The 26,939-nt window shown below is 35.7% G+C and overlaps 1 protein-coding gene across 1 annotated transcript in view; it reads left to right on the top strand.

Moving 5' to 3' along the window:
• Nucleotides 1–26,939, top strand: part of SRBD1 (S1 RNA binding domain 1) — a 217,082-nt gene that overhangs the window by 136,380 nt on the left and 53,763 nt on the right. Inside the window, exon 17 of the mRNA XM_011975429.1 lies at nucleotides 4,258–4,340. Coding sequence (XP_011830819.1) covers nucleotides 4,258–4,340 — 83 coding nt within the window. The remainder of the gene's footprint in view (nucleotides 1–4,257; nucleotides 4,341–26,939) is intronic.

The following is a 26,939-nucleotide window of genomic DNA, read 5'->3' as shown; positions in this document are numbered from 1 at the left end:
CTGAGCTATCTCCCTCTTACTTTCAAGAATCTATTGTCGGCTTGATCATTCTCAACCTAGAGCTCTGCATTATTACTGTCTACTAAACAACTCATTCTTGATTATCTTGCCGGCAGGAAAGTAGCGCCATCTCTCTCTAAAGCCTGGATATAGGAGTTATAAAAGTGTTGTATGACATTTTTGTTTTCTCAGTGCATACGAAAGTTATGTTTACACTATAGTGTGTTAAGAATCTAATGGCATTATATCTCAAAAAAATATGTACACACCTTAATTTGAAAATATTGTTAAAAATGCTAATGATCATCTGAGCCTTCAGCAGTTCACAATCTTTTTGCTGGTGGAGGGTCTCGCCTTGATGTTGGTGGTTGCTGACCGGAGTGGTGGTTACTGAAGGCTGAGATGTGGTGGCAGTTTCTTAATATAAGACAATAATGAAGTCTGCTGCATCAGTGGACTCTCCTCTCACAAAAGGTTTCTCTGTAGCATGTGATGCTGTTTGGTAGCATTTTACATTCAGTAGAACTTTATTTAAAATTGAAGTCCATGTTATCCATTCCTGCTGCTGCTGCTTTATCAACAAAGTTTATGTAATATTTGATATCTTTTGTCATTTCCACAATGTTCATATAGCATCTTCACCAGGAATAGATTCCACATCAAGAAGCCACTTTCTTTGCTTATCCCTAAGAAAGCAGCTCCTCATTATGTCAAGTTTGATTGTGAGATTGCAGCAATTCAGTTACATCTTCAGGGTCCACTTCTAATTCTAGTTTTCTTGCTATTTCCACCACGTGTGAAGTGGCTTTCTCCACCAAAGTATTGAATCTCTCAAAGTCATCCATGAGAGTTGAAATCAGCCTCCTCCAAACTCTGGTTAATGTTGACATTTTGCCCTCCTCCCATGAATTATGAATGTTATTAATAGCATCTGGAATGGTAAATCCTTTTCCAAAAATTTTCAACATACTTTGCCCAGATCCTCAGAGAAATCACCATCTATGGTAGCTATAGCCTTACAAAATGTATTAAAAAATAAGACTTGAAAGTCAAAATTACTCCATGACCCATGGTATACAGAATGGATGTTGTGTTACTAGGCATGAAAACAGTATTAATCTTGTACACCTCCATCAGAGCTCTTGAATGACAGGTGCATTGTCAATGAGCACTAATATTTTGTAAGGAATCTTTTTTTCTGAGCAGTAGGTCTCCACGGTGAGCTTAAAATATTCAGTAAGCCATGCTGTAAACATATGTGCCATCATGCAAGCTTTGTCGTTTCATTGATAGAGCACAGGCAGTGGACTCTCCTGTCACAAAAGGTTTATCTGTAGCATGTGATGCTACATAATCTAGCATAATTCTTAAGAACCCAGGGATTTTCAAAATGGCAAATGAGCCTTGACTTCAACTTAGAGTCACCAGCTGCATTCCCCTCTGATAAAATGAGTCAGGCTGTCTTTTGAATCTTTGAAGCCAGGCATTGACTTCTCCTCTCTAGCTATGAAAGTCCTAAATGAAATGGCATCTTCTTCCATGAGAAAGCTATTTTGTTTACATTGACAATCTGCTGTTTATTGTAGCCACCTTCATTATGATCTTAACTAGATCTTCTGGATAACTTGCTGCCGCTTCTATATCAGCAATTGCTGTTTCATCTTGTACTTTTATGTTAGGAAGATGGCTTCTTTCCTTAACCCTCACAAACCAGCCTTTGCTGTCTTCAAACTTTTCTTTTGCAGCTTCCTCACCTCTCTCAGCTTTCACGGAATTGAAGAGAGTTAGGACCTTGCTCAGGATTACACTTTGGCTTAAGGGAATGTTGTGGCTGGTTTAATCACTCAAACTTTCTCCATATCAGCAAAAAGTTGTTTTGCTTCCTTATCATTTGTGTGTTCACTGGAGTCACACTTTTAATTTCCTTCAAAAACTCTTCCTTTGCATTCACCACTTTGCTAACTGGCCCAAGAGGGCCACCTTTCAGCCTTTCTCAGCTTTCAACATGTCTTTTCAATAAGCTTAATTATTTCTAGCTTTTGATTTAAAGTAAGAGACATGCGACTCTTCCTTTTACTTGAACTCTTAGAGGTCATTGTAGGGTTATTTATTGGCCTAATTTCAATACCATTGTGTCTCAGGGAATAGGGAGGCCCCAGGAGAGGGAGAGAGGGGAATAGCCACTTGGTGGAGCAGTCAGAACACACACATCATTTATTGATTAAGTTTGTTACCTTATAGGTGTGGTTCGTGATGTTCTAAAACAATTACAATAGTGATATCAAAGATCATTGGTCACAGATTACCATAACAAATATAATTTAATTTTGAAATATTGCTGAGAGTTACCAGAATGTAACACAGTGACCAGAAGTGTGCCCATGCTGTTGGAAAAATGGTGCCAATAGACTTGCCCAACTCAGGGTTGCCACAAATTTTCAATTTGTAAGAAATGCAGTGTCTGAGAAGCACAATAAAATGAAATGCAATACAATGAGGTATCCATGTATTCTTAAATTCTTGACTTGGTTTACTGTTGTGCGGGCTTTTCTTGTTGTTTTTACTCAAAAGAATATAGGCAATGTATACGTGTTGAAAATCATTCTTTCTTTTAAATGTTACATTTACATTACACATTTAAATGTTAGGCTAAAGAAATAATACTTGCTTTAGAGAAATTCAAGCATATCTCTACTTTAAATCTGTAATAATGAATGTGGTTATTAGAGGAAAGCATTTCTCCTATCACCTTCAGTGCTTGCACTAACTAACCTTTTGTAATTGATTTCTTTAAATAATAAAGATGTATGTGAAGGCTTGGAATCCCTATCTCTTCTGGGAGAGAAATAGATTGTATAACACCAGCTCAATGTTCTCTAAGCTTGCTTTGCAAGGAGCTATATGTCACTATATGTTAGATGTAGTAATAAAGGATATGAAAAAAACTTGAATGATCATGCGTTGAACTTGATGTTCACAGTAGATAAGTAGATCTTATGTCTGATTAGAGAAGTGGTACAAATCGGTGACTGGAGAATCTGAGAGTCACTTGCAAGAGATGACTTTTGTTTCCAGACCTTGAACAGCTTAACATGGAAACAGGCACAGGATTTTCCTTGATGGTCTTAATATTTTCACTTAATGAATTTATATTTCATCCAACCTGTATGAGAAGGTGACACTGATCAGCTTCCATGTGTTTTGAAAATGGAAGCAGTTCATGTAGAAAGACTCAACGTAAATATGCTACTGGAGAGGGAGGTTACCTTTAGAACTATTCGTAAGAGTTGTAATATCTTTTTTTCTAGCTAACTCTATCTTATAAATGAAAGATGTGAATTTTTATTGATATTTGGTAAAAAAATGACAATAAATGACGATCAAGTAAAATCGTGACACAGTTAAAGGAATGTTTGAAATTAACTCTAAAGTTTCTTGAGCATGGATTGTAATGGTCAAGAAAGGGATGTAATTAGAACTATGGTGTGTTAAGAGACAAGCAGTTGGGACAGAAGGAGATCACTTGCCAGGGCAATCTTGCAGTCATATTCAAGGCCACATGAGTATATTCATTAGCCAAGTAGCTTGATCTCTGGTTGCATTAAGATATGATTCCGCTGGGTGCAGTAGCTCATGCCTGTAATCCCAACACTTTGGAAGGGTGAGGCAAGAGGATTGCTTGAGCCCAGGAATTCAAAGCTTCAGTGAACTGTGATGGCACCACTGTAGTCTATCCAGGGCAACAGAGTGAGACCCTATCTCTAAAAAAAGGGAACTTTAAAAAAGGAGGTAATTATATCATTTGTTCATTATTTGGGGGACCTAGTTCTAATAAGCATATTTGACATATAAAAATATCATATTTGTAATGATGCAGAATTATTTAAAACAAGATTTTGCTTGCTCTGTGAAGCATGAGGTATCCTATTATGCTTTACATAAAGAATGAATAGGTAATCTTGTAAGTATAGGGAATAAACGTTTTATTTGTTTTTCTAAATCTATAATCCTGTCAAACTACTTGTGTTCAAGAATGCTTAGGAATTCTGATGACATAATTCATCATGAAAGTTTGCATTTACTTTTTGTGTGTGGGGAAAAGAGAACTTTGAAACTTAGCTAAATTGTTGGCCTTTTTAGAGGGATGATGAGGAGGGACAGGATTAAGTACTTAAATTATGAGGAACTAATGTAAGTAATTATTAGGTACTGCTTTTCACATTAAGTCATACTTGTTTTCTGATTCTATTTTTTCAGTTTCCATAGCAAGGCGTGTACAAGATCCATTAGCTGAGCTAGTGAAAATTGAGCCGAAGCACATTGGAGTTGGAATGTATCAGGTAAAGCAATGTGGATCATTTAATTTATGAAGTCCATCAATACAAGGAGCAGTACTCAAACCTGGCATAGTAATTAAGTGTCTATGGGAGTAGATTCCCATTTTCAAGGTTATACAGTTTGTGGGAAGTAGGAGTTTTAAGTCATCAGGGAAGGAGGGAATTATTTTTGTCATCGTTGTTCTGGTGTTAATGATTTTGATTAAGACTTAGAATTGACTGTGGTCAGATTTAAAGACTATGAAAACACTGGATGAAACTAATAACTAATTTGGAGAGAGAGCCTCTTCTTTTAACATTATTATAAAAGTGGAGGTGCTACAGGGACATGTTGGCTCTTTGTGTAAACCGGTATGAACTATTGATCTTTATTGACCTTTCAAGGAAATGTTTTTGGTACCTTCTCTGTCTTGTTTTTTTCCTGTATTTCCCATTCCTACTTGATTATTATAGTTCGTTTTTGGTCGTTACCCAAAATAGTCTAAAACCATTCCGTTGATTAAGTTTGTTACCTTACATGGGTGCAGTTCGTGGCATTCTAAAATAATTACAATAGTGATATCGTGCATTGATCTTGATGTTCACAGTAGTAAGTAGATCTTATGTGTGATTAGAGAAGTGGTAGGTAATAGTAGTACTCATTTTTGTTGTTACTGTATTTTTAATTCTTGAGGTTGTATGTGTTCATTGGACAATTCAAGACAGCACTAAACGTTGGCAGAGTGAATTTATGGTGATAGCAAAATGGTACGTGGGGCTTAAGTTGTCTCCAGAAGGTTTGGGTCAAATTGTTTTCCTCTTTGTCAAAAGCTGTTAATTGTGAAATAGAGTATTTCCTTCTGTATAATTTTTATGGGATTTGAATGATAGGTACTATACTACACTTTTTCTAAAGAAATATATCATATCATGGATTTTGTGACTACTAGATATGGAAGACACCTTAGAATTCGTGTAACCCTACCCTCCTCATTTGATAGAAAAAGAGTCTGTGTCCTGGAGTACTTAAGACATTTACCCAAGATCACATGGTAGCAAAGCTTGGATTAACCTGTCATATATTGAGATTCAACTGGGAATATTTCCATTTTATAGCAAGTTGGACTAAGGCATTCAGACTTTTAACTGGACTTACTCATTTCAGAAAGATAGTTGGTAAAGGGACTGATCTAGCTACAGGTAGATAGAAATGACTGTTATCTAAAGAGTACAACTGGCTACATGCAGTGGCTCATGCCTATAATCCTAGCACTTTGGGAGGCCAAGGCAGGTGGATCACTGGAGGTCAAGAGTTTGAGACCAGCCTGGCCAACATAACGAAACTCTATCTCTACTAAAAATACAAACATTAGCCAGGTATGGTGGCGTTTACCTGTAGTCCCAGCTACATGGAAGGCTGAGGCAGGAGAATCACTTGAACCCAGGACGCAGAGGTTGCAGTGAGCCAAGATTGCGCCACAGGACTCTAGCCTGGTGACAGAGCGAGACTCCATCTTGAAAAAGAAAAAGTACAACTATAACAGTTTTGTGATACAGGTGTTATAATGAAGAGGAATTATATTCATTCAAGATAAAGTTATGGAGCATCTTGGCAAGGTAGTGGAATAAAGAGAAGCTTCCAAATTTATGAAACCTGGGCAGGCTAATAAGCTACTGACTTCAAAGAGATCTTTAAATAAATAGTGGAGACTTAACCTCCAGATTGGGATTCAGAGATAACATTTAATGTGAAAGACTTCGGAATTCATTTTAACAGCAGTGAGAAGTAATAGAAGAGTTTTAAGCAAGGGGAGGTGACATAATCTGATTTATATTTTTAAGCATTGGCTCTGGCTGATCTGGGAAGAGTGACTTAGGAAGAAGAGAAGCAATAGGAACAACTAGGAGGTTCTTGTACTGGCCCAGGTGACAAATAATAGTGCTTGGACAAAGTTAATGGCAGTGAAGATGGAAAGAAGTCAAGTCTATTTTGTCAGGTCTATGTGGTAATAAGTGAGGGAAAAGGAATTATGAAGAATTTGCTCCAAGGGTTCTGATATATAGATGATGCTTGAGTAGAGCAGGTTTGGTGGATTAAAATCAGTAATTCAGTTTTAGACATGTTAAGCTTGAGATGCCTTTAAGAAATTCAAGGAAAGATGTCAAATAGGAGTTGGATATACGAGTCTGACATTTAAAAAAATAGCTGTATTAGCATTGGACTACTCACTGTTCAGCAAATAATGAAACTAAGAACGTGATCAAGATGGTAGGCTGAATTAATGCTTTTCTTTAATTACACTACCATCATCAGCTGCATATTCCCAACTCCTAATTCCATGCATTGACAGAAAAGGTGTACATGTGTACCTATATAAATATATATTTATTCGAATAAATTGATAACGGCATGGGAAAACAAGAAAGGGTCCCTCCCATTAGTGGATGGAAATCTCAGGAATTCCTTACAGATACTAAGCATGAGGAATCACACCCACGGAGAAATAAAACCTGGTGGAGTCACAGTTCAAAACATATACAGATCATTGTGTATCAGTGTGTTCTGGAGGTAGGTGCAGTTCCAGGTAGAGCCAAACTAGTCAGATTCAAATAGTGGGGAGAAGGTCTGAAGTATTAGATAAGGAGATACATATAGAGAAGCTAGGCCTGTAGTAACCTCCTCTGCCAATATACTCTGAATCCAAGCTAAAGCAATGACCTTAACATAGGCCAGAGAGGCTGGGAGATACCTCAAGATACCTTCGATTGTCAGGAAGCTCAAGGAGCCTCTTCCTGAGAAGACAAATTCCTGCCATGTACATGACACCTGGCATGATGTCCCACATTTCTCACGTTATCACTGGAGGTGAGGAATAGTAAACAGAAACAGCATACATAGACAGACAGTTAGGGACTCTGAAATGATCTCACTACCAAGAATGATTAAACATTTGAGGAAAACCTATGGTAGACAAATGAGGCACCAAACTTAATAAACAAAAGGCAATACCCAGTGAGACAATGAATAGGTAAGAGAGACTTTGAAATAAGTGAAAGTAAGATTCACAGAGAGAAAAGAGAGATTATTGCATTTATAAAGAACATATGTATTAAAATGAATGCAAACCTATCAAATATCTTAGAATTTAAGAATGTAATTACCAGGATTAAAATGCCTAATTGGACTAAATAGAGTGGACACAGTTAAAAGCAAATTAATGAATTGTAAGATTGAGTTCCTTCAGAATACAGTTTTGAACTGAAAACGGTGGAAAGCATGAACAAAAGTCACATGATATAGAAGACATTCTAAACCTTCAGTGTTCATCTGATGTAAAATTGAAGTAGTATGGAGTTATAATCACAGAAGTAATAGAAGGAAATTTTCCCAAACTGAAGACAGACAAGTCTTCTGAAAACACCTTATGAGGGCAGAAGTAAAGAATAACAAAAGGCCTACACTAAATGCTTGCTTATGAAATTTCAGAATACGTGATAAAGAGGAACTGACAAAGTATTCAGAGAGCAAACATAGTTTATCTGCAAAGGAAAGAATGAGATTGACATCAGGCCTATTATTGATAAAAAATAAATGATAGAAGATAGAATGCAGTAATTGTGAAGTTGTGGGAAAAAAACATTTTGAACTTATAATTCTAAATGAGGCAAACCATCAATTCAGTGTGAGTGGAAAATAAAAACAATTTTGAACCTTCTCTGATTGTTTCACACCTTCTTTGAAAGAATTTATAGAAGTACTCCCTTCCCAAAAGCAGGGGAGTGTCCAAAGAAGGGAAAGACATGACATGGGAAACATGTACACACGGTAAAATGTATAGTTGAGCCTGATACTTTTTAAAATCTATAATGTTAATCTTTAAATATTTAAGTCTGGATCAGATCAGTTCAACATGAGAGAGTGGAAGAAAAAGAAATGATAAAAAGTATTAAGATTCTTTTTCAGGAAAAAGATTCAGATATAAATTAACTCTAGAATTTGATTAAAAATGTAACCTGAAACATATGAAGAACAACCACAAATAAGATAGTTAATATAAATCATGAGAGTAAAATGTAAAAAGTTTATAATTTCATCCAAAGGTAGAGAAGAGAAAATAAGAAAGTATAGGAAATAAACAATAAAATATAAGGAGATAGGAATAAGTAATAGGTATTTAAAAGTGAATGGGCTAACTTCTCCTATTAATAGAATTTCAGACTTTACAAAATAAAGCACAGCTTTAAGTTATATATGTGCAAGAGACACTCCTAAAGAAAAAAACAGCCTTGATATTAAAGGTTTGGATTAAAATGTTCCACTTAAATGAAAAAGACAGCCATAGTGGTATTGACATTAGACAAAATAGAACTTAAGGCAAAATCATTAAATAGGAAAAAGAAAGATATTTCATATTAATAATAGTCTTCCAAGAAAATATAAGTGCCCTGAGCAATCTGTTACCTAACAGCATAGCTTCAAGAAATATGCATATTACTAACTTTTCTAAAAATTAGATGAGACAAATTCACTGTTTTTGCAGGAGTCTTAGTAGACCATACCATATTAATATATACATTTTAAAAACAGCTTGAAGCTAGGCATGGTGACACACACCTGGCCTTAGCTACTTAAGATGCTGAGGCAGGCGATCATTTGAGCCCAGGAGTTTAAGGCGATAGTGAGCAATGATCATGCCTGTGCATAACCACTGCACTCCAGCCTGGATGACATAGTGAGACATTCATCTCTTAAAAAGACGAAGAAACCCAGCTTTATTGATATGTGCATAATTGCACGTATACAATTCATTCATTTAAAATGTACAAGTCAATGATTTTTTTAGTATAGTCATAGAGTTGTGAAAATAGAACATTTTCATCACCCCAAAAAGAAACTCATTCATTAGCAGTCATTCTCCATTGTCCTTTCTTTGCCAGCCCTAGACAACACTAATCTATTTTCCTCTAGATACTTCATATACATGAAATCATACAATAAGTGAGTTTTTATGATTGACTTCTTTCCTCATAATGTTTTCAGAGGTGGTCTGCATTGCAGTATGTATCAGTACTTCATTCTTTTTTTATGGCTAAGTAGTATTCCATTGTGTGTATATGTGTGTGTGAGATATTTTGTTCATTCATCAGTTGTTAGACTTTTTGATTGTTTTTACCTTTCAACTATTATAAATAATGCTGCTGTGAACATTTTCGTTTCTATGTATGTTTTTATTTCTCTTGGATGTATACCTCAGAGTGGATTTGCTGGGTCATTTATTAACACATAATTTTAAAGCCATGTCATGAATTAGGAAAATTATTTGCCACAAATGTATATGTGATAACTACATATTTTATGATTAAGGTTTTGTTTTATTTTTTATTTATATACATTTGTAGTTGGTTTATATAAAATATTTACATAAAATATGTAAAGAGCCACTGCATACCATTTACTGTGGAAGATATACAAATTTCTCTCTATCAAAAAAACCCAAATTTTAAAAGCTGTTATTATTTCAACCAAACAATTAAGTAAAGTTGTAATAAGATGAAAAAATCTGTGCAAGTCAGAAGGATACAGTGAGGTGAACATTTATATACACTGCTGGTAGAAGTCTAAATTACTGTTTCTAGCAAATAGTTAATATCTATTAAAATGCACTTGTAAAAATTCATTTCTTTTAGTTCTCCCTTTAGCTAGTTCTAAGACAATAAGAACTGCTGATAAGATTCATACATAAGTTTGCTGTAATAGCAAAATATTAGAAGCAACTATAATAGCAAAATAGTTTTTAAAATTATGGTATGAGTTGAAATATACAACTATTTAAAACAGGCTTTCAAGGAAGATTTAATAACGTGAGAAATTGCTCTTGACATAATATTTTAAAATTTCAACAAAGTGGTTGATGCAGAATAAAAACAATTTGCCGGGTGCGGTGGCTCACGTCTGTAATCCCAGCACTTTGGGAGGCTGAGGCAGGTGGATCACGAGGTCAGGAGATCGAGACCATCCTGGCTAACAAGGTGAAACCCCATCTCTACTAAAAAATACAAAAAAAAAATTTAGCCGGGCGTGATGGCGGGGCTTGTAGTCCCAGCTACTCTGGAGGCTGAGGCAGGAGAATGGCGTGAACCCAGGAGGCGGAGCTTGCAGTGAGCAGAGATCGCGCCACTGCACTCCAGCCTGGGCAACAGAGCGAGACTCCGTCTCAAAAAGAAAAATAAATAAATAAAGAAAGAAAACCAATTTGTGTTTTAAAAATGTAGGCATGCGTTTACATTGAAGAAAAAAACTCAGCAGGTGACTGATACTTATTCTTCGGTTGATGTGATTTTTTTTTTTCACTTTTTGTTTTTCAGACTTCCTATAGTGAATATGTATTAGGAAAAATTTGTTGTGAAATGTGTAGCCATTACCATAGATTTCCCTTACAACCAGGGTGGGACTGAATTTATTTTTAATCTGGACTTCTAAGTACTTTCAGTGTAAACTTAATACTTATTTTCATTTTGATTTAAGATATGAGTAGATGGACAGACACTGCTGATTTAAAAAATGAAAGCTGTTCAAAGAGAGAATGTTAAATAGATGAAATAATAGAAGCTATAATATTATTTCAATAGAAACTAAAATACTTTTGGTTTAATAACAGCTAAAATGCTAAAGGCAGCGTTCCAATCCTTGTCTTAGAAAATGGGGAGAGGTGATTTTAAAAACACATGCCTGTCATTATTTCTGGAGAGAGAGGCAGCCAGTGTGGTCAAATGACAACATATCCCTAACTGACCCCTAAAGACTTTGCTGGAAAGTGGCTTGGTGTTACTCCCAAGAAAACACTCCAGAGTGAGAGCAGGATGATGCAGGGTTGGCTCTGTTGAGTTCTCTGGGACGTGGGGAATGGTGGTTTAGCTTGGCCTTGTCATATCCTGAAAGCACAACTTAAATACACTGGATTTACTTGATATTTTTTTCTTCTTTGGACTGTGTTTTAGATATTTTCATGCTCATTAACACCTCCATTTGGTAATGAACACACACAGTAAAGTAGGAAAGACTCAGAACAGTGCTCTTTCCTCCTTTTGTGCCTCTCTGTTAGATCATTTGATGATGATAGAGAATGAAATGGTTGGCCAAAATAAGTTTTTGGAACTCTTATTGGATTATATATCCAGCCATCTTTATTCTTCATTATTGTGGATAATGAATAGTTACTGTAAAAGGAAAATCATCTTCCCAGCGGAAATTTTTCACGGTAAAACCTCAAAGGTGGGAATTTGCATTTTCTTTCATTCCTGCTCTGTGGGATCAATTCTATGTAAAAACAAATCAAAAAAATAAAAAACAACTTAAACTGTTTTATAGTCAACATGTAGAGATTATTAAATGGAGTTTTAGTTTAGGTCTGAATAAAGTAAGGTTTCTCGTCTGTTCTACAGTGTTTGCTCAAATCTTTTAAAACATGTTAATTCCTTAATTATCATTGTATAGTGGGATACAGAAGAGAGTCTGTCCCATGCCCAGTCACCTAGGTGACTTTTGTCTGGATTTTTGCCCCATACACAAAAGCAGTATTTTGAAATAGAGAAAACACAAAGGTGAAACAGAGGAAATTGTTCTAAAACTGAGGCATTATTTACACAGCTGAATTCTCTGCCAAAATGGTTTTGCAATCTTGTCCCTTGACTCTAAGGCCCAGGATATGGGCTGTACTGAATCTTTGCTTTACAGGGTATTATAAGTGAAATTCAGAGTTAGCCTTGCAATTCCGATATTGCATTCACTTGTGACAAAGCAGAGACCTAACTGAAGGAAAACAAGTAATTGACCTTGACTAGGTGTATGAACCCATCTCATGTGTTAGAATTTGCTATTTATTCCTTAAATTTCAAGTTTTAAAATTTCTTTTCTGGGTATTTTTCGCTTCAGGATGAATTATGCTTCCTATGTTGAAATATTAGCTTTAGTTTTCTCAAGTTCCTAGAAATCACCAACAATGTAATAAGCCATATATATACACACATAACCTAGTGTAACACCATTACTTATCTTTAAAAGAAATGTGAAATGATAGCGTGATTTGAAGAACCTTTTACCAATAATGCCTTAAATTATTAAAATGACATATCTAATTTCCTTTATCTTTTGTTTGCTTACTCTGTGTATGTCATTGACCTTGGCGGTGAAACTAGATCCATTTCAGTTTCAAGTTCACCTTCTAGTTTTCTAGTTTCATACGTTAGCACAAAAGTCACTGTTACAATTTCTAAAACTTTAAGGTACTTTCAGTGTTTAAAACTAATAATTATATGATCATTTAAAAAATTATATGACATTAAAAATACTATCATAAAGGAAAAGATTAGTAAATTCTACTGCGTTAGAATATAAAACATCTCTCCGTCAGAAAACAATATATTGACCATCCATAGACAGGGAGAAGTTATTATATTTACAACACATAAACTGTAAATGATACGGAATATATAAAGATTTCTTGGAAATCAAGACATGAAAAGACAGTTCCAGAGAAAAACAGGCAAAGGCTATGAATAGGCAATTCACAGAAGAGGAGATACAAAAGAATAATAAAGATAGGAAAAAAATTCTCTCTCTCACCATGAATGGAGGAAATGCACGCTAAAGCCATAAACCCTTCAGGCTGTTGTTAATAATTAGTCTGATAATTCAGATGTTAGCAAGCATGTGGAACACTTGGAATCTTTTACATTATTTGTAGCCGTATAAATTGGTGCCACCACTTTGGAGAGCAGTGGAAGTTAACAAAGTTGGAGATGAGAATTCTCTTCAACTCGACAATTCTGTTGCAAAATGTATATAGCCTAGAAAAATTCTCTGAAGTGAACATAAGAAGACATGCACAATAAATTCATTGAGACTGGGCATGGTTGCTCACACTTGTAATCCCAACACTTTGGGAGCCCAGGAGTTTGAGACCAGCCTGAGTGACATAGTGAGACCTCATCTCTACAAAAAAATAAAACAATTAGTTGAGCACGGTGGTGCACACCTGTAGTCCCAACTACTGGGGTGGCTGAGGTGGAAGGATCACTTGGGCCTGGAAGATCAAGGCTGCGGTGAGCTGTGATTACGCCACTGCACTCCAGCTGGGGCAACAGAGTGAGACCCTGTGTCAAAAAAAAAAAAAATTAATTGAAGCAATATTTATAGTAGTGAAAATTTGGAAATACTGTGCTCATCATCTGGAAACTGGAAAGATATACTAGTAAAGTCAAGACTGTGAAAGAGCAGACAGATAGACAGACAGACAGATAGATAGATAGAGCAGTGAAAATGACCCAGTTAGAGCTGCTAGATTAATACAGAGAAACCTCATAAGATGTAATGTTAAGAGAGAATGTAAGTTGCAGAATATGTACAGTATTATGGGACTGATAAAAAATTTAAAAATATAAAATATATAGTGTTTATGAATACCTATATATAGTAAGATTATAAAAATAAGCACAGAATTTAAGATGATAGTTTGGATGGGGCATTGAATGAGAGAAAAATGGGAACTAGGAGAGGTACGCCAGGAGTTTCAATCATATTTATAATATCTTATTTCTTAAACTGGTTGGTGTCTCTTATACTCTGTAACTTTTGTTACATATTTCATAAGTTTTTAAAAAGATGCAGGAAAGCTTGATCAAATGCTAAAGATGCTTTAACTTGGGAACTTTGGCTTTCAGTTGGTTTTAGTGTCTTCCCTATACATTGATGGATGTGTGTGTACGTGTGTATGTTACAGTGAGAATTTACTTATAATCAGAAAAAAGCTATTTTCATTGTTAGTGAAAATTTAAATATACATTTAATATTATAGGTCACCTTTCCCTTCATAATATTCTTAGAAATCTTTGTCAAGCCCCTAATGTTGCACGAAGTCAAATGCTTTGTAAGGCACAGTTTTGACACTATCTTAAAACATATCTTATCTCATAAATAGTAGGTTTTTCTTCTGTGAATTTTAAGAATTAAATAGTTATTTTTCCCCCATAGTCATTTTAGACAGACGTGGACTACGACAAACCTGTAGACTGCCAAATTTCTAGTGCTCATATACGGGGCAGAGTTGGGTAGAGCAGATGTTTAAGGAATTATGGTATATGTTACAACAATGGTACTGCCATTTAACTAGCATTTATCATTTACTGTTTTCTTTTCGCCACTACCTGCTTCCCTCACTCTTAAATTATTTAAATGAGAAACCTTAAGATTATGCAGGGGACTTTTTAAAAATACCTAGGCTACATCCCCAGAGATTATAGTTTAATTGGTCTGGGGGTGGGCCCCACATGTCAACAAGCCTCTTAAAATTCACTTGTGATTCATATGTACAACCAGGGCAGAGAATCACTAGTTCTCAAAATACAGTCACTAGACTAGCACCATCAATATCATCTCCAATTTGCTAGAAATGCACATTCTTTCACTTCCCTCCCAGACCTGTAGGATCAGAAATTCTGGGGGATTGGACCCTGTAATCTGTGTTTTATTGGCGTAGGTTTGAGAACCACTGGTCTCTAATGCTCCTCAAACTTGACTATGCTTATAAAATCCCTTTGTTAAAGATGCAAATTCTGATTCAGTTAACCTGGAGTGAGCAATGAGAGTCTGTGTTTCTTAGTAAGCACTCAGGTGGTAACTGTGCTGCTGGTCTGTTGTGATTAACAGGAGACCCTGCTGAAGGTCTCCTGGGCCCTCAGGCCTGTTGAATCAGAATCTGATTTTAACAAGATTTCTAGGTGTTTTGAATGCACATTGCAGTGTATGTAATGTAGGAGGAAAATTAGGACATGCCAGTATCTAAGGGTGAGAGTTTGAAGAAGCAAAAATCTGTATTGTAAAACACTGCCAAGATGAAATAGGAACAGAACTGAAAAATGTGTCTTTTGTGTTTAATTTTAAATGTTTCCTTTAAAGAAATTTTCCTTTTAAGTGAACTTACCCATTTAAAATGTTGATGATGACCATAAAAATAATTTCACTGGAGCGGTGGAGGCGGAAGTCAGAAAGAAGTAAATCCGGGACTGAATGAAGGGTAAGCTTTTGAGAGACAAGTGTATGCAAATGTTTAGGGAAGAGAATTATTTAAGGAGGTCAGGATTTGAAGGTGTTGAATGTCACTGGGAGGAGGTAGAAGTAGAGAATGAGAAGGTGAATATGCTGAAGAGGGAGGCAGCTGGTTGCCTGAGGAGATGGCATCCACAGGATGCCTCCAGGAATAGCCTAAGGAAGAAAATGGAGAGGAACTCCAGAGAGACTCCTGTGGGGTAGTAGGTGCCTGGGAAGAGATGGAAGATAGCAGGACTGTGAGGAGTTGTTCCCCTGCATTTCTTATCTTCTCTGTGAAGCAGGAACCTGCTCCCGGCTAACTGTCCCCTCAACACACACAAAAGAACAGCTAGTGTTAAGTGTCTGAAATCACAGTATTTATTTGCTTACTGTGTTTCTCTTCTAATGCAATAAAAGCCCTTATATGAGGGCAGGGTGTTTCCTCCTCTTGTATTTACAGCTCCCAGGACCTGGCACATGGTAGATACTCAGTAAGTATTTCTGATTGAATACATGGTAGATTATTGGTATAGTTGACCATTTATTGTATTTTTTTAAACTTTATTATAAACACACTATAAAATTTTGTAGCCTCTCCAAATTATTGTTGAAGTGGGATCAGAACTGAAAATGTGTCTATTGTGTTTAATTTTAAAACAATTCTTGTTCATTTAAAATAAAAAAAGTAACCTGGTCACAAATGTTCTTAGATCCAGGTGTTTTGAATGCACTGTAATGTAATGCACTGTAACATGCATTCAGAACACCTGGAAATCTTGTAAAAATCAAGGTTACATTAAAAAGTGTAGCCTTTCACTTAAATTTTTAAACCTGAACTGTTAACTGGTATTTTTAAAATGAAACTCCTTTGAAGAAAATATGTTGAAAATCATTGTTTTCCTTTCTAGTTTTCTTCCAGTCTTATACTTTGATCCTTAAAAGTGTTAAGTCCTTTATGTTCAAGGTAAGAATTTGTTCAGTTTTTTGTCCAGACAGGGACCTTGGTGTGTTCTTGCAGTCTGGATCATTTCCCAGCAGAATTTTGATAGTCACATTCGTGTGTGTGTGTGTGTGTGTGTGTGTGTGTGTGTATATACACACACACACATAAATGTATACTTGTGTATATAGTCAGCCCTTCATATCTGGGGCTTCCAAATTCAACTAATTACGGATTGAAAATATTGAGGGGAAAAAAAGGATAGTTGCATCTGTACTGAACATGTACAGACTTTTTTTCCTTGTCATTGTTGCCTAAACCATACAGTATAACAACTATTTAAATAGCCTTTACACTGTATTAGGTATTGTAAGTAATCTAGAGATGATTTAAAGTATACAGGAGGTTGTGCAGCATAGGTTAAATGCAAATACTACACCATTTTGTATCAGGGCCTTGAGTACCTATGGATTCGGATATCTGCAGGGAGTCCTAGAAAAAATCCCCCATGGATACCAAGGGATGACTGTGTGTGTGTGTGCGCGCGCGCGCGCGCGCACGTGCGTGCACAATTTCAACCATGACAGTTTCTTTTTAACAGAGTATTGGTACTCGATTGAGAATAGTTATGACAAATGTGTAAAGATGTTGGTAAAACCACTTTATTATTTCATAAATAGCCTTTTTTTCTTATTTTATTAGGTTGTATTTGGCATACAACTTACTTTTTATACTTTCGTATACATTTTTAGAGCTTTAGTGTTCAGACTTCAGTTTCCTGAAAATATTCTGTCTCATTTACACATTCTGTGATCTGGAACACTGATCCAGTCTCCAATTTTGTGTCTCAGCGTTTTTCTCTGTGTGAATTTCAAGCCCTTGGATTTAGTTTATAGTGAATGGCTGGCCTTGTGAAGGCCTTGTTAACATATTCAAAATGTAATCTGTCTCAAAGCTGAGGTAGTGACCAGAATAACCAATGCCACATTCTTTCCCTTCTTTGTGATAGAATGCTTTGTGTAATTCAGTGTATGGAGGTGACACTTACAGCTCTTTACTACTTGACCCTTTATAAGGACTGTTATTTCTTTATTGTATTTGCCATTTAACCAATGATCTGAGGACATGAAATGTCTTTTCAAAAGGTGCCTTAGAACATCGTTTTTCTGTGAATTGGTAAGCAAAAGGTTCTTGAAACCTAATGGGATAGGAGAGAGCTATCTTGCACACCTCATCTCCTTTCTGTTCTCTTTTGACTTGGATCTTTCTGTGGGAGTTCTGTATGTGAGCACCTGCTTGAAAGGTGTTTGATAATTTAGGGCCAGAGAGCATTAGAACAGCCATGTAGTTGAAGTGAGAATGCCTAAGGAAAGTGGAGAAGGAGTGCTATGGATGAAGGAACTAGAGTTCTTTAATTTAGCATACATCTCTTCATTTCTTTACCCCCTCCGCAATGCATGTTCTGTTTTTGGTGGAAGTAATCCTTACCAGGACACATCAGAGGAATGTTCTTTGATTATGGCTAAATCAGTAATTAGGACTTCTAATGTAAAGTATAATATCTTTATCCAAGAAAAATCTGTGTTACCATGGGATTCATCAGAATAGAATTTTTCCTTTAAAGTGAACTTATTCATCAAAATGTAAGTTATGGACATTCTTAGTAATTTTATCTTTGATACAGAGCCCTAAGGAAGTTTTTAGTATACTGGTTATGTGTGGATGCATATATTGGTGTGTGTGGATGCACAGTTTGTAGACTAAAAATAGTGCAATAAGATTACTCCAAAAATGTTTAATCCTTCATAAAGGTATTACTGCTTTGCTGAATTTTGGGATATAATGTATGGATATAATGTTTGGCACACTAAGAATCTTGGATGTAATGTTTAACTTTACTCAGGGAAAATACCATGTAATATAATAATGTTCACATTAGAAAAAATGTTGAGAACCCAAATATAAGATTGTGCTAGGTGATTATAGCAATTGAGAAGAGAAATAAAATGTATAAGTACTAGGGAGGCTACTTCTGAGAATTTCAAAACTGTATCCTGAATATCTGATACGTGTTATTTTTCAGGTATGTTGATTAACTCATTCCTTTATATGTGTGTGTTGGAGTGTGTGTTGATCATGATCTGTAAGAATAGCACAGGCTAATGTAATTGTCTGTAAGATTATCTTACATTTTGAATTTAAGGGGAAGACATCATTATTATAGGGACAGTAGGCATTAAATGCATAATCCTGTAGGAGGGCCTAAGATATAAGAGTTGAGGTGGGAAATAAACCCTGCCTGCAAATTGATTATAATGTGGTACAGAGACAGGAAGGATGGCCTTATTGAATTATGGTATGGATTCACTCATGGCAAAGTTCTCCACCCAATCTATCTTATGCTATAGACAGTTGTGTTACAGTGTCTTTCTTTCTGGCGATCATGGAAAGGAATTCTAATGGTAAAAGTCTGTAGTGAGGGAAAATTATATTGACAAGAGATATTTTCCCCCCCGGGTTATTCTCAATAATTACATATCATTACCAGGTAAGAAAAGTTACTTATCCTAGATTTGTGTAGAATGAAAATTGTTTATCAGTCCACAGAAATACATGTGTTGTCATTTTGAACAACTAACCTTAAAAAATCTATTTTTGGGTGGGACAGTGGGCAAGTTGGCTGCCTTCTTAGTGTACTTTTTTTTTTTTTTTTTTTTTTTTTTTTTTTTGAGACAGAGTCTCGCTCTGTTGCCTAGGCTGGAGTGCAGTGGTGCGATCTCGGCTCACTGCAAGCTCCACCTCCCGGGTTCATGCCATTCTCCTGCCTCAGTCTCCCAAGTAGCTGGGACTACAGGCACCTGCCACCACGCCCAGCTAATCTTTTTTTTTGGTATTTTTTTTAGTACAGACAGGATTTCACCATGTTCGCCAGGATGGTGTCGATCTCCTCTTAGTGTACTTTTAACTCTGCTGATATATTGTCTTTAATAATCTAGATCATGGCACCCAAACTGTTTATTGTACTGTATTATTAAAAAGTGTATATCCTTTTCAAATGCATAATTGAAAGGGAGAATTTTCTGACATATACAAGGCTTTTGTTTCATTATTTATTTGGAATACATGGGGCCAGAGGGTATGAATGCAGTTAGGTTTTGTTGGAAGGGGACTTGCAAAGACTGTTTGAGGCATGATGTGCAAGTGAGTGTTTTTAAATCTCAGAGGTGTGATTATGTCATAACAGCCATAACCTCTGGGCTTGCTTTATTACTTTTATTAAAACAAATCTGTATGAGGGCGCTATGTATATTTTGGTGATGAAGGAAATGAGGTGGTTAATTTATTATGTGAACAGCACTTTCAACTAACCACAGCGTGATTCACTGGGAGTGCAGTGAAAAAGCCTAACTCTGTAGAAATGACTGCATTTTGATTTGTGGACCTTAACTTTCAACACCACAACATGAAGTTTATCTACAAAATGATTCCCTTTTTTTCTATAGTGTTTTTGTACAATTTTAAATCTCTGTTTCTTTTCATTTCATTGTGGGAAAATAAGAACTTAGTAAATGAACTAAACAGCTCTCATCAGCAAACTAAAGAGAAAAAAGGGAGGAGGATCGACACATTAGGGCATTACGAAAGTGAGTAGCATCTTTATAGCTTCCAAATATCTCCCACATCTACCTCAGAAGAGGACTCCACAGAATAAGTCAATATTCTAAGCTCTCGATGAATGACGATAGCTATCTGAAGTCAAATAAGAGTCCGGGAAAATGAGGCACCTATTCTTCCCTTTTGTAGGATGCATTTTTAAGCAGATAGTGGAAAAGAAAATTAATCTCTTGCAAGACAATCTCTGAGATTTAAAAGTTGGGGGAGGGAGGCGGTTAAATCTCTGAGGTTTAAAAGTAGGGGGGCGTCAGTTATGGGAGAAGGTGAGGATGTGTACCACACAGAAGCACACACACTGTAGAGTGAGATTGACAGAGGGACTTGTCTAACAAGTTTGCAGTGTATTGAAAGCACTTGTATACTCATAAACAGCCATTGAAAGACCAAGAAAAGGTTGTTTTCCTTGGAGTGGAGCCATATCCAGCATCATCTGGTGATGTGAACCTGCGTAGAGAGAGAGTGAAAATAGGTCATCTTCCCAGAAATATTTCTGAAAGACCCCATCATTTTCCAGATGTGCCAAGTACCAACCATTAACAAACAGGAAGCCTTGGAAATCAGCAAGCCTTTTAACTGCCAGCAATTAAGGTATTTTATATCTGGAACATTACAAGTCTCCATGAAAGGAAGTATAACAATCAGTTTTGTATTTTATCTCTGCTTCCTTGGAGTGGCACACCACATTTCTCTTCAGATCCCTACATTTACTCTAAAAATTATGTCATTCCTTCATAACCCTTCCCCAGGAGAGTTGACAAAGTCCAGGAGAAACGTTATTTGTGTAGTTTAAAGACAGGCTATAGAGGAGAGAGGTCCACGCCTGTGGTTTCTGTAAATGGGGTAGACTGGGAGGGAGCACTGGCACGCCTGGTTAGGTTGTTATTTGGTCATCTTGACCAGTCATTCCTGGTGACTTTGTATCTACTTTGAAACTGCTTCCGTCATGGTGATTAGTAATGATTGTGGACAGCCCCAGATTGAGGTAGAAATTTCATTTTAAAGTTGGATTGTCGGCAAAACTTCGTTTTAATGGCATTGGTTGGGCCTCTCAAACTTTCAGGTATCTTCACTAGTAGAAGTAAACTATGTCCTGGACATTTCAGGGGAGGTTATGTTTGATATTACATAAGATAGCATTTAAATTTTTAAAAGAGGATTTATGTTCATAATGGTTTTGCTACTTTTTATAAGGTTGAGATTTAAGAAGTTATTCTTGGGAGTTGGTTTTGAAAAGTCTGTTACTCTTCCTTTCTCCCTTCTAAATGCCCACCAGAAACCAGTGCAGAACATAAGTTATTTTTAAAACATAGATAATAGAGAAGCCATAATTTCAAGTGTATCTCTGCTCTTCCCTGCCTTCCTCAGCGTTTCCTTCTGTGCCTCCTTGCTATGTGCCTGTTTCCTCAACTCCCTTCCAACCTCCTGTGAGCTGCCTTTTGAAGAGGTGGTTTGTTCCCTAGTTCCTCATTCAGAGCCCTCCTCATATGGTGTGAAATACAACCAGGCTTTTAAAAAAGTGAGCCAAACCTTGTTTACGATTTGAAGCCTACTCAGATATGTGTTGACAAATCTAAGCAACTTTTTTTAGTTTTTCAAAATACAAATTTACGGGCACGCTCCCAGAATTAACATTAACGGAACACTGACCCAGTGATGGCAGCAGAATGCAGAAGATGTCTAACCCAGTCAGCTAGATGGTCAGGGCATGATTGTGAATAAAATGGAACATGGAAGTTGACAGTGAGCCAGGACGTGTTTTCTTGTGGATAAATCCCGTGTTTATCATTAAGTTTGTAAAAGGAAATTTGGATTCTAGATTAGAATACTTGGTTAGTCACACCTTGCGCACATAACTATGCTCATTGACCTATGCCCATCCTTGCAGTTGAGTTATTCAGGGTGTGTTTAGTGAAAATTTCCCTGAGAGATAAAAGATCCTACATAGACAGGAGCCTGCTTTAAACTAAAATTTCAGAAACATTTTCACTGGCACCATCCTTGTTCGGTGTGGTTTAGTGGAAAGACCACAGAGCCCTGGACACCAAAGTGAGCTATGGACCTTGGTTTAGCTACTCATGTGTCATGTCACCTTGGGAAAGTAATTTTACCTTCTTGGAAAATAAGATAAGGATACCCGTATGTTTTCTGAAGGAATGTTAAAGGGAAAAAAATTAGACATGGAAGTGCCTGAAGGTGCATATGTGGAAGTGATTTCACTTCATGAAATCAAACAAATTTCATTCACTTTAGTAGTTTTTTGTTTAAACCTTTGATGTTAAGGTCCTATTTATTCCTATTGTTTATTCATATGCTAACCTTATCAAATATTCACTGAATCATTTAATTTCAGGTTACAAGAGACCCTCAAGGTCATTTAGTTCACACCTGGCAGGTATAAGCATGTTCATTCCCTTCTGCTGAAAGGGAGGACAGAAGCAGCCAATGGGGAAAGCTTCCAAAACAAAGGATCAGAGAGAGTGGCAGCATTGCTGTGGTCATAATCCAGGAATGAGGAAGTGAAGGCCCATTGCCTGCCTCTTATAAATAGTAATGACAGGACGTGTTGCAGAAGGAAAGATAGGCATTTGAAGTTGAATTGGGAAGTACACTTTAAACTTCTGTTAGTTATTACCTACAGAATTTTTTTGTAAGTCTATAGTGTTTTACTTGTTATTCTTGTGTGTCTGATTCTTCTGTTGTGGTTTGCATCTAAATTGACTCAGTATTTTGGAGGTGGGAGTGGAAGAGGGTAGAATGCTTAAAAACAAACACAGCAGCAACAACAGAAACAAACTCTTTAGTTTGTTGGGATGCACGAGCTAGTGATGGGTTGGCAATAAGAAACAGCTGTTTGTTTGTTGACAGCCTGCCTTTCCTCTCCCCTAATCAAGCTGTTTCTCATCATGTAATTACCAACTCTTTAGTATTTAAGACTTGTGGATTTACAGTTGGTCATATAATATTTGCCAAAACGTCATAGTTTACATAAAAAATTAGTGATTCCCCTGTAGTCATTCTACTGAAATATAAATGTGAGTTGTAATAAAATACCTGAAGAGACTTCTGAAATTCATTTCAGATATAAGGGAATGTAGAGAGTGTTTTGTGTGTGTTCTAAAAAGGAAGTATTGGTGTAACTCTTCCCTCTCTTGTAGACTCCACTGCCAATCTGAAAAGCATTCTGTTTTCAAAAATGTAGTAAGGCAGCACTGATGTGGATAACAGGATAGATTTTGTTCTGATGAAGAAGGACATGGTTGCTTGTTTCTGTCTTTGTCTTTTTTCTTAAAACACTGTTCTAATATTGAAGCCAAGCGTGAAAGGAAATAAAGTTGTTGGAGGGTCCAAGATGATGTTTCAGTCTTCTGGGTAGCTTTAGTAGCAGAAAAATAGCTGAATGTACCTCCTACTCTAAAGAGACTTAATTTAGGCCAATTTGTAAACAGACTGCTTTCAGTGTGGCTTATGCTGAGTGAATCCCATTTTGAAATAAAGGTAATCCTGTGTTTTAGGAAAACAAGCCAGAAAGGTGAGGCTCCTGTGGTTTTATTTTGTTTTACCCTTCAGAATAAAACAAATGTTTTCTAATCATGCTCAGGTCACAGCTTCTCTCGGAATGGAAAGGTTTCTCCAATTAATCTTTTGACATTGCAGAGTAGTTCAGAAAAATCTCCTTAAAAACTATGGTGCCAAAATTTTTTATTTTCATAAACTCTAAAGTAACATCACAAGTTCTCCTTGGTTTGATAGGTTTGAAATTATAATGGATTTTAGAATATATTTGCTTATTTTGTCTTTGATCTCAAAGACGTTACATAAATTACATAAATTAATTTTTCTTTTAAAAGAGAATATGCGAATAGTAAGTGCTTTTTGAGATATGAGCTGTGACTAGGAAAGGGAATAATTTAGTTTAAAATTTGTAAAATGTCCAATTTTGAAAAGCATATTTTATATGAGTATAGTTTCTATTCTCATTTGCATTGTGTTCATACTGTTTTTCATCTGAAGTTTACATCTACTTTTTTTCCTAAAAGCATAAGTCATTGAAAATAGTTTAAATGCATGTGTCAAATTTCTTGCTCTCTTGAAGTCAAAAGCTCACAAATGTTAGCTGAATTAGACTATCAATGATTTCATCAGGTGGCTAGTGACAGTTAATATTTAGGTTGTTACCAGAACATGATGTGTTTGTAGGTTTTTTTTTTTTTTTTAACATAGACACCATGAGAATGACATTTTTTATATTACTTTTACTGCAGTTAGTATCAAGGCAAGATTTATTTCTTTATCTTAAAATATTAGCTATACCATGAAGTTGGGATTTGAAATTAAAAGATTACTTCTAGCTTAATTGGAGCAGGTAGGCAGTAATGGTACATAAAAGGTGAATATTTTCATATGCACAGCTGTGCATGTATTCTTAGGGCTCTGTTGGCCAAAATCTGTTGTCCTAGTAGTGCTCAGGTGCATAATTCAGTCAAATGAATCACAGATGATCCATTTTAAAAGCACTTTAGTGGTTGGGTGTCAAGGGAAGAGTATTTAGTTGTAATTTTAAGAACTTCATCCACAAATCATTTAATGGTATATTTAATTTTAGCTGCCCAAATCTGTGTGGACAAAAATTATTCAGTTATAAATAAAAGGTACATAAATCCTTATTCCAGTGGCCTTCTTTGGAGTGACAGGGAAGAGTATTAGGTGATGTTGCAGTTTTCTATTTTGTTTTTCTGTGTTAGACTTTTCTATTTCATAATACTTTTTTAAAAATGATGCTATAAACACCCATTATTATAGAGCCATTAAAAATACAGGTCTATTATCCAGTGATTAATATCCATGACCTTTATTTTTGAATCAGCTTCATAAATATATATATTTTCTATGTCAGCCATTGTCTAGAATTTCATTTTTGTTCTGCTTTCCATTACATACCATGAATTAGATGAAATTAATTTAATCGCTACTACAAACAGAAATTAAACGTGCCCTAATCCAGAGTTACGTTGTTTGCTTTTACAACTGTAAGTCATAAGTAATTAATTTTCCTTGGAAAATTAATTCACTTACCATTCCCAGTAGCATCATATGTTGACACAGGGTTATAGATAGTTTAATATTTTTCTTCAGCATGCTGGCCTAAACTTTAGAAGACCTTAAATGAAAACAAATTAAAATTTACTCAACTGTATATAATTTGGGGCTATTTAAAATAAGTGTTGTTGTTATTGATAGCATCCAGGTGATGACTCGAAAATTATATTCAAACTTTACAAAATGCCCATTATATATTAGAAAGTCTGAAACAATGTATTTTAATATTTTCTATCCCTCAATTCTGAATAAACATTTGACATGACAACCATCTAACAGCAGCAGCATGGAAAGTTTTTTTTAACATCACTTAACCGTCAAGAAAACAAAAGGGTTAACTTACTTGCTGGACGTTTGACCACCTGGGATAGCAGGCCATCCTGTCTGATTCTTACAGAGCTTATTTTCAGTCTCTCACCTCGGTCAGTAGAAAAATTTCTGTCAAGGTCATCTTAAAACATAAAATATATTGATTGCCGTTTTCTAATTCTTTCTTTCTTTCCTGTTTAATACTTTTTTTCCCCTTACTTTCCAGAAAGGCCAGTGTGGAAAATGAAATAAGCAAAAGTCTTCCAGTTAAATAAGGTTTCCCCCACTGCTTTTTATATTCTGGGGACTCAGAAAATATGAGCAAACCAAATTTAGCTTTTCTTTTGCATTTGCCAGGAGGTTATTTAGTAAGGTGATTTTTTTTTTCTGGTTCATAGAACTCTATAAAACATATAGTGTTTATTACTTTATGTATATTTACTTAACTCACTAAGGTGAAACTCTAGTGATGGTGGCAATGTTACAGTTTTAACAAGTGGGGCTTATTTTATAAATGTGCCTTTGTGGCAATAGCTTTCACAAATGCACAGAGTTAGCAGTGACATGCTCTTTTGGAAAGAAAATTTGCTGTTTAATTCCAGAGTAAAAGTACTACTAGAATACAAAATCACCACTGTTTTTTTTTTGGTTACTATTTATTGTTAAAGTCAACTTAAAAAAATCTGCACTTGCAGGATGTAACTAACTACATACATTGCAAAGTTGTGTCAGGGAGAAAATGTTTACTTGTTATCCCTATCAGAAGGGGGATGACAGGGAAGTCCCCTTCCCTATGCTTCAGAAGATTTCCCTCTGAGTGGCCTTCAGAGTTAGGATAATGGCTTTCCTCTTTATCATCGTCAGACAAAATGAAAAGATTACACGTGTCAAGTTATGCACATTTGTGTTTATGCTCTGACCTAGATGCAGATTGTTGTACAGTCAGGTTTAAGGGAAAGCAGTCTTTAAAAAATAATTTAGGCAGCTCAGGCAATGATTATTCTAAAAACTTTATTCCTAAATCTACTATATACCTGCAATACGATTACGTGTAAATATGTATGATAATACTGCATACATTCTTACACAGTTTTTAAAAAATGCTTCTGCCTTCTTTCTGAAATGAACTGGTTTACTTTATTCTGGTTTTGAAGTGGAAAAGTAAATTCACCCTTATAGAAATTTACTAATATTAATCTTCTTTTAATTTCAGAATATATTCTCTTAAAAATTTAAATGAAAAGAGTTTGTCATGTCCTTCATTAACTTTTGTGTCAAAATGAATATCTTAGGAAAACGTTTTATAGCGAACTAAGAAGTGTAGAGGAATTGTGTGTGTGGTGGATGTACACAAGGAGATTGTAAGAGTGTGGAGAAAAGAGATGCTAAATTTGAGCTACATAATATTTACCCAAAACTGGCAAAGGAAAACTTTGTTAAAATATATAAAAATTATGGATTCAAGAAACAAAGCTTGGAGAAGTAAAATTTTTTACTTTTTACTTTCCGTGATTAT

Source organism: Mandrillus leucophaeus, unplaced genomic scaffold (genome assembly GCF_000951045.1).
Source record: "Mandrillus leucophaeus isolate KB7577 unplaced genomic scaffold, Mleu.le_1.0 Scaffold1558, whole genome shotgun sequence".
NCBI lineage: Eukaryota > Metazoa > Chordata > Mammalia > Primates > Cercopithecidae > Mandrillus > Mandrillus leucophaeus.
Note: the sequence above shows the minus strand (reverse complement) of the source record. Positions and strands in the feature narration are given on the sequence as shown.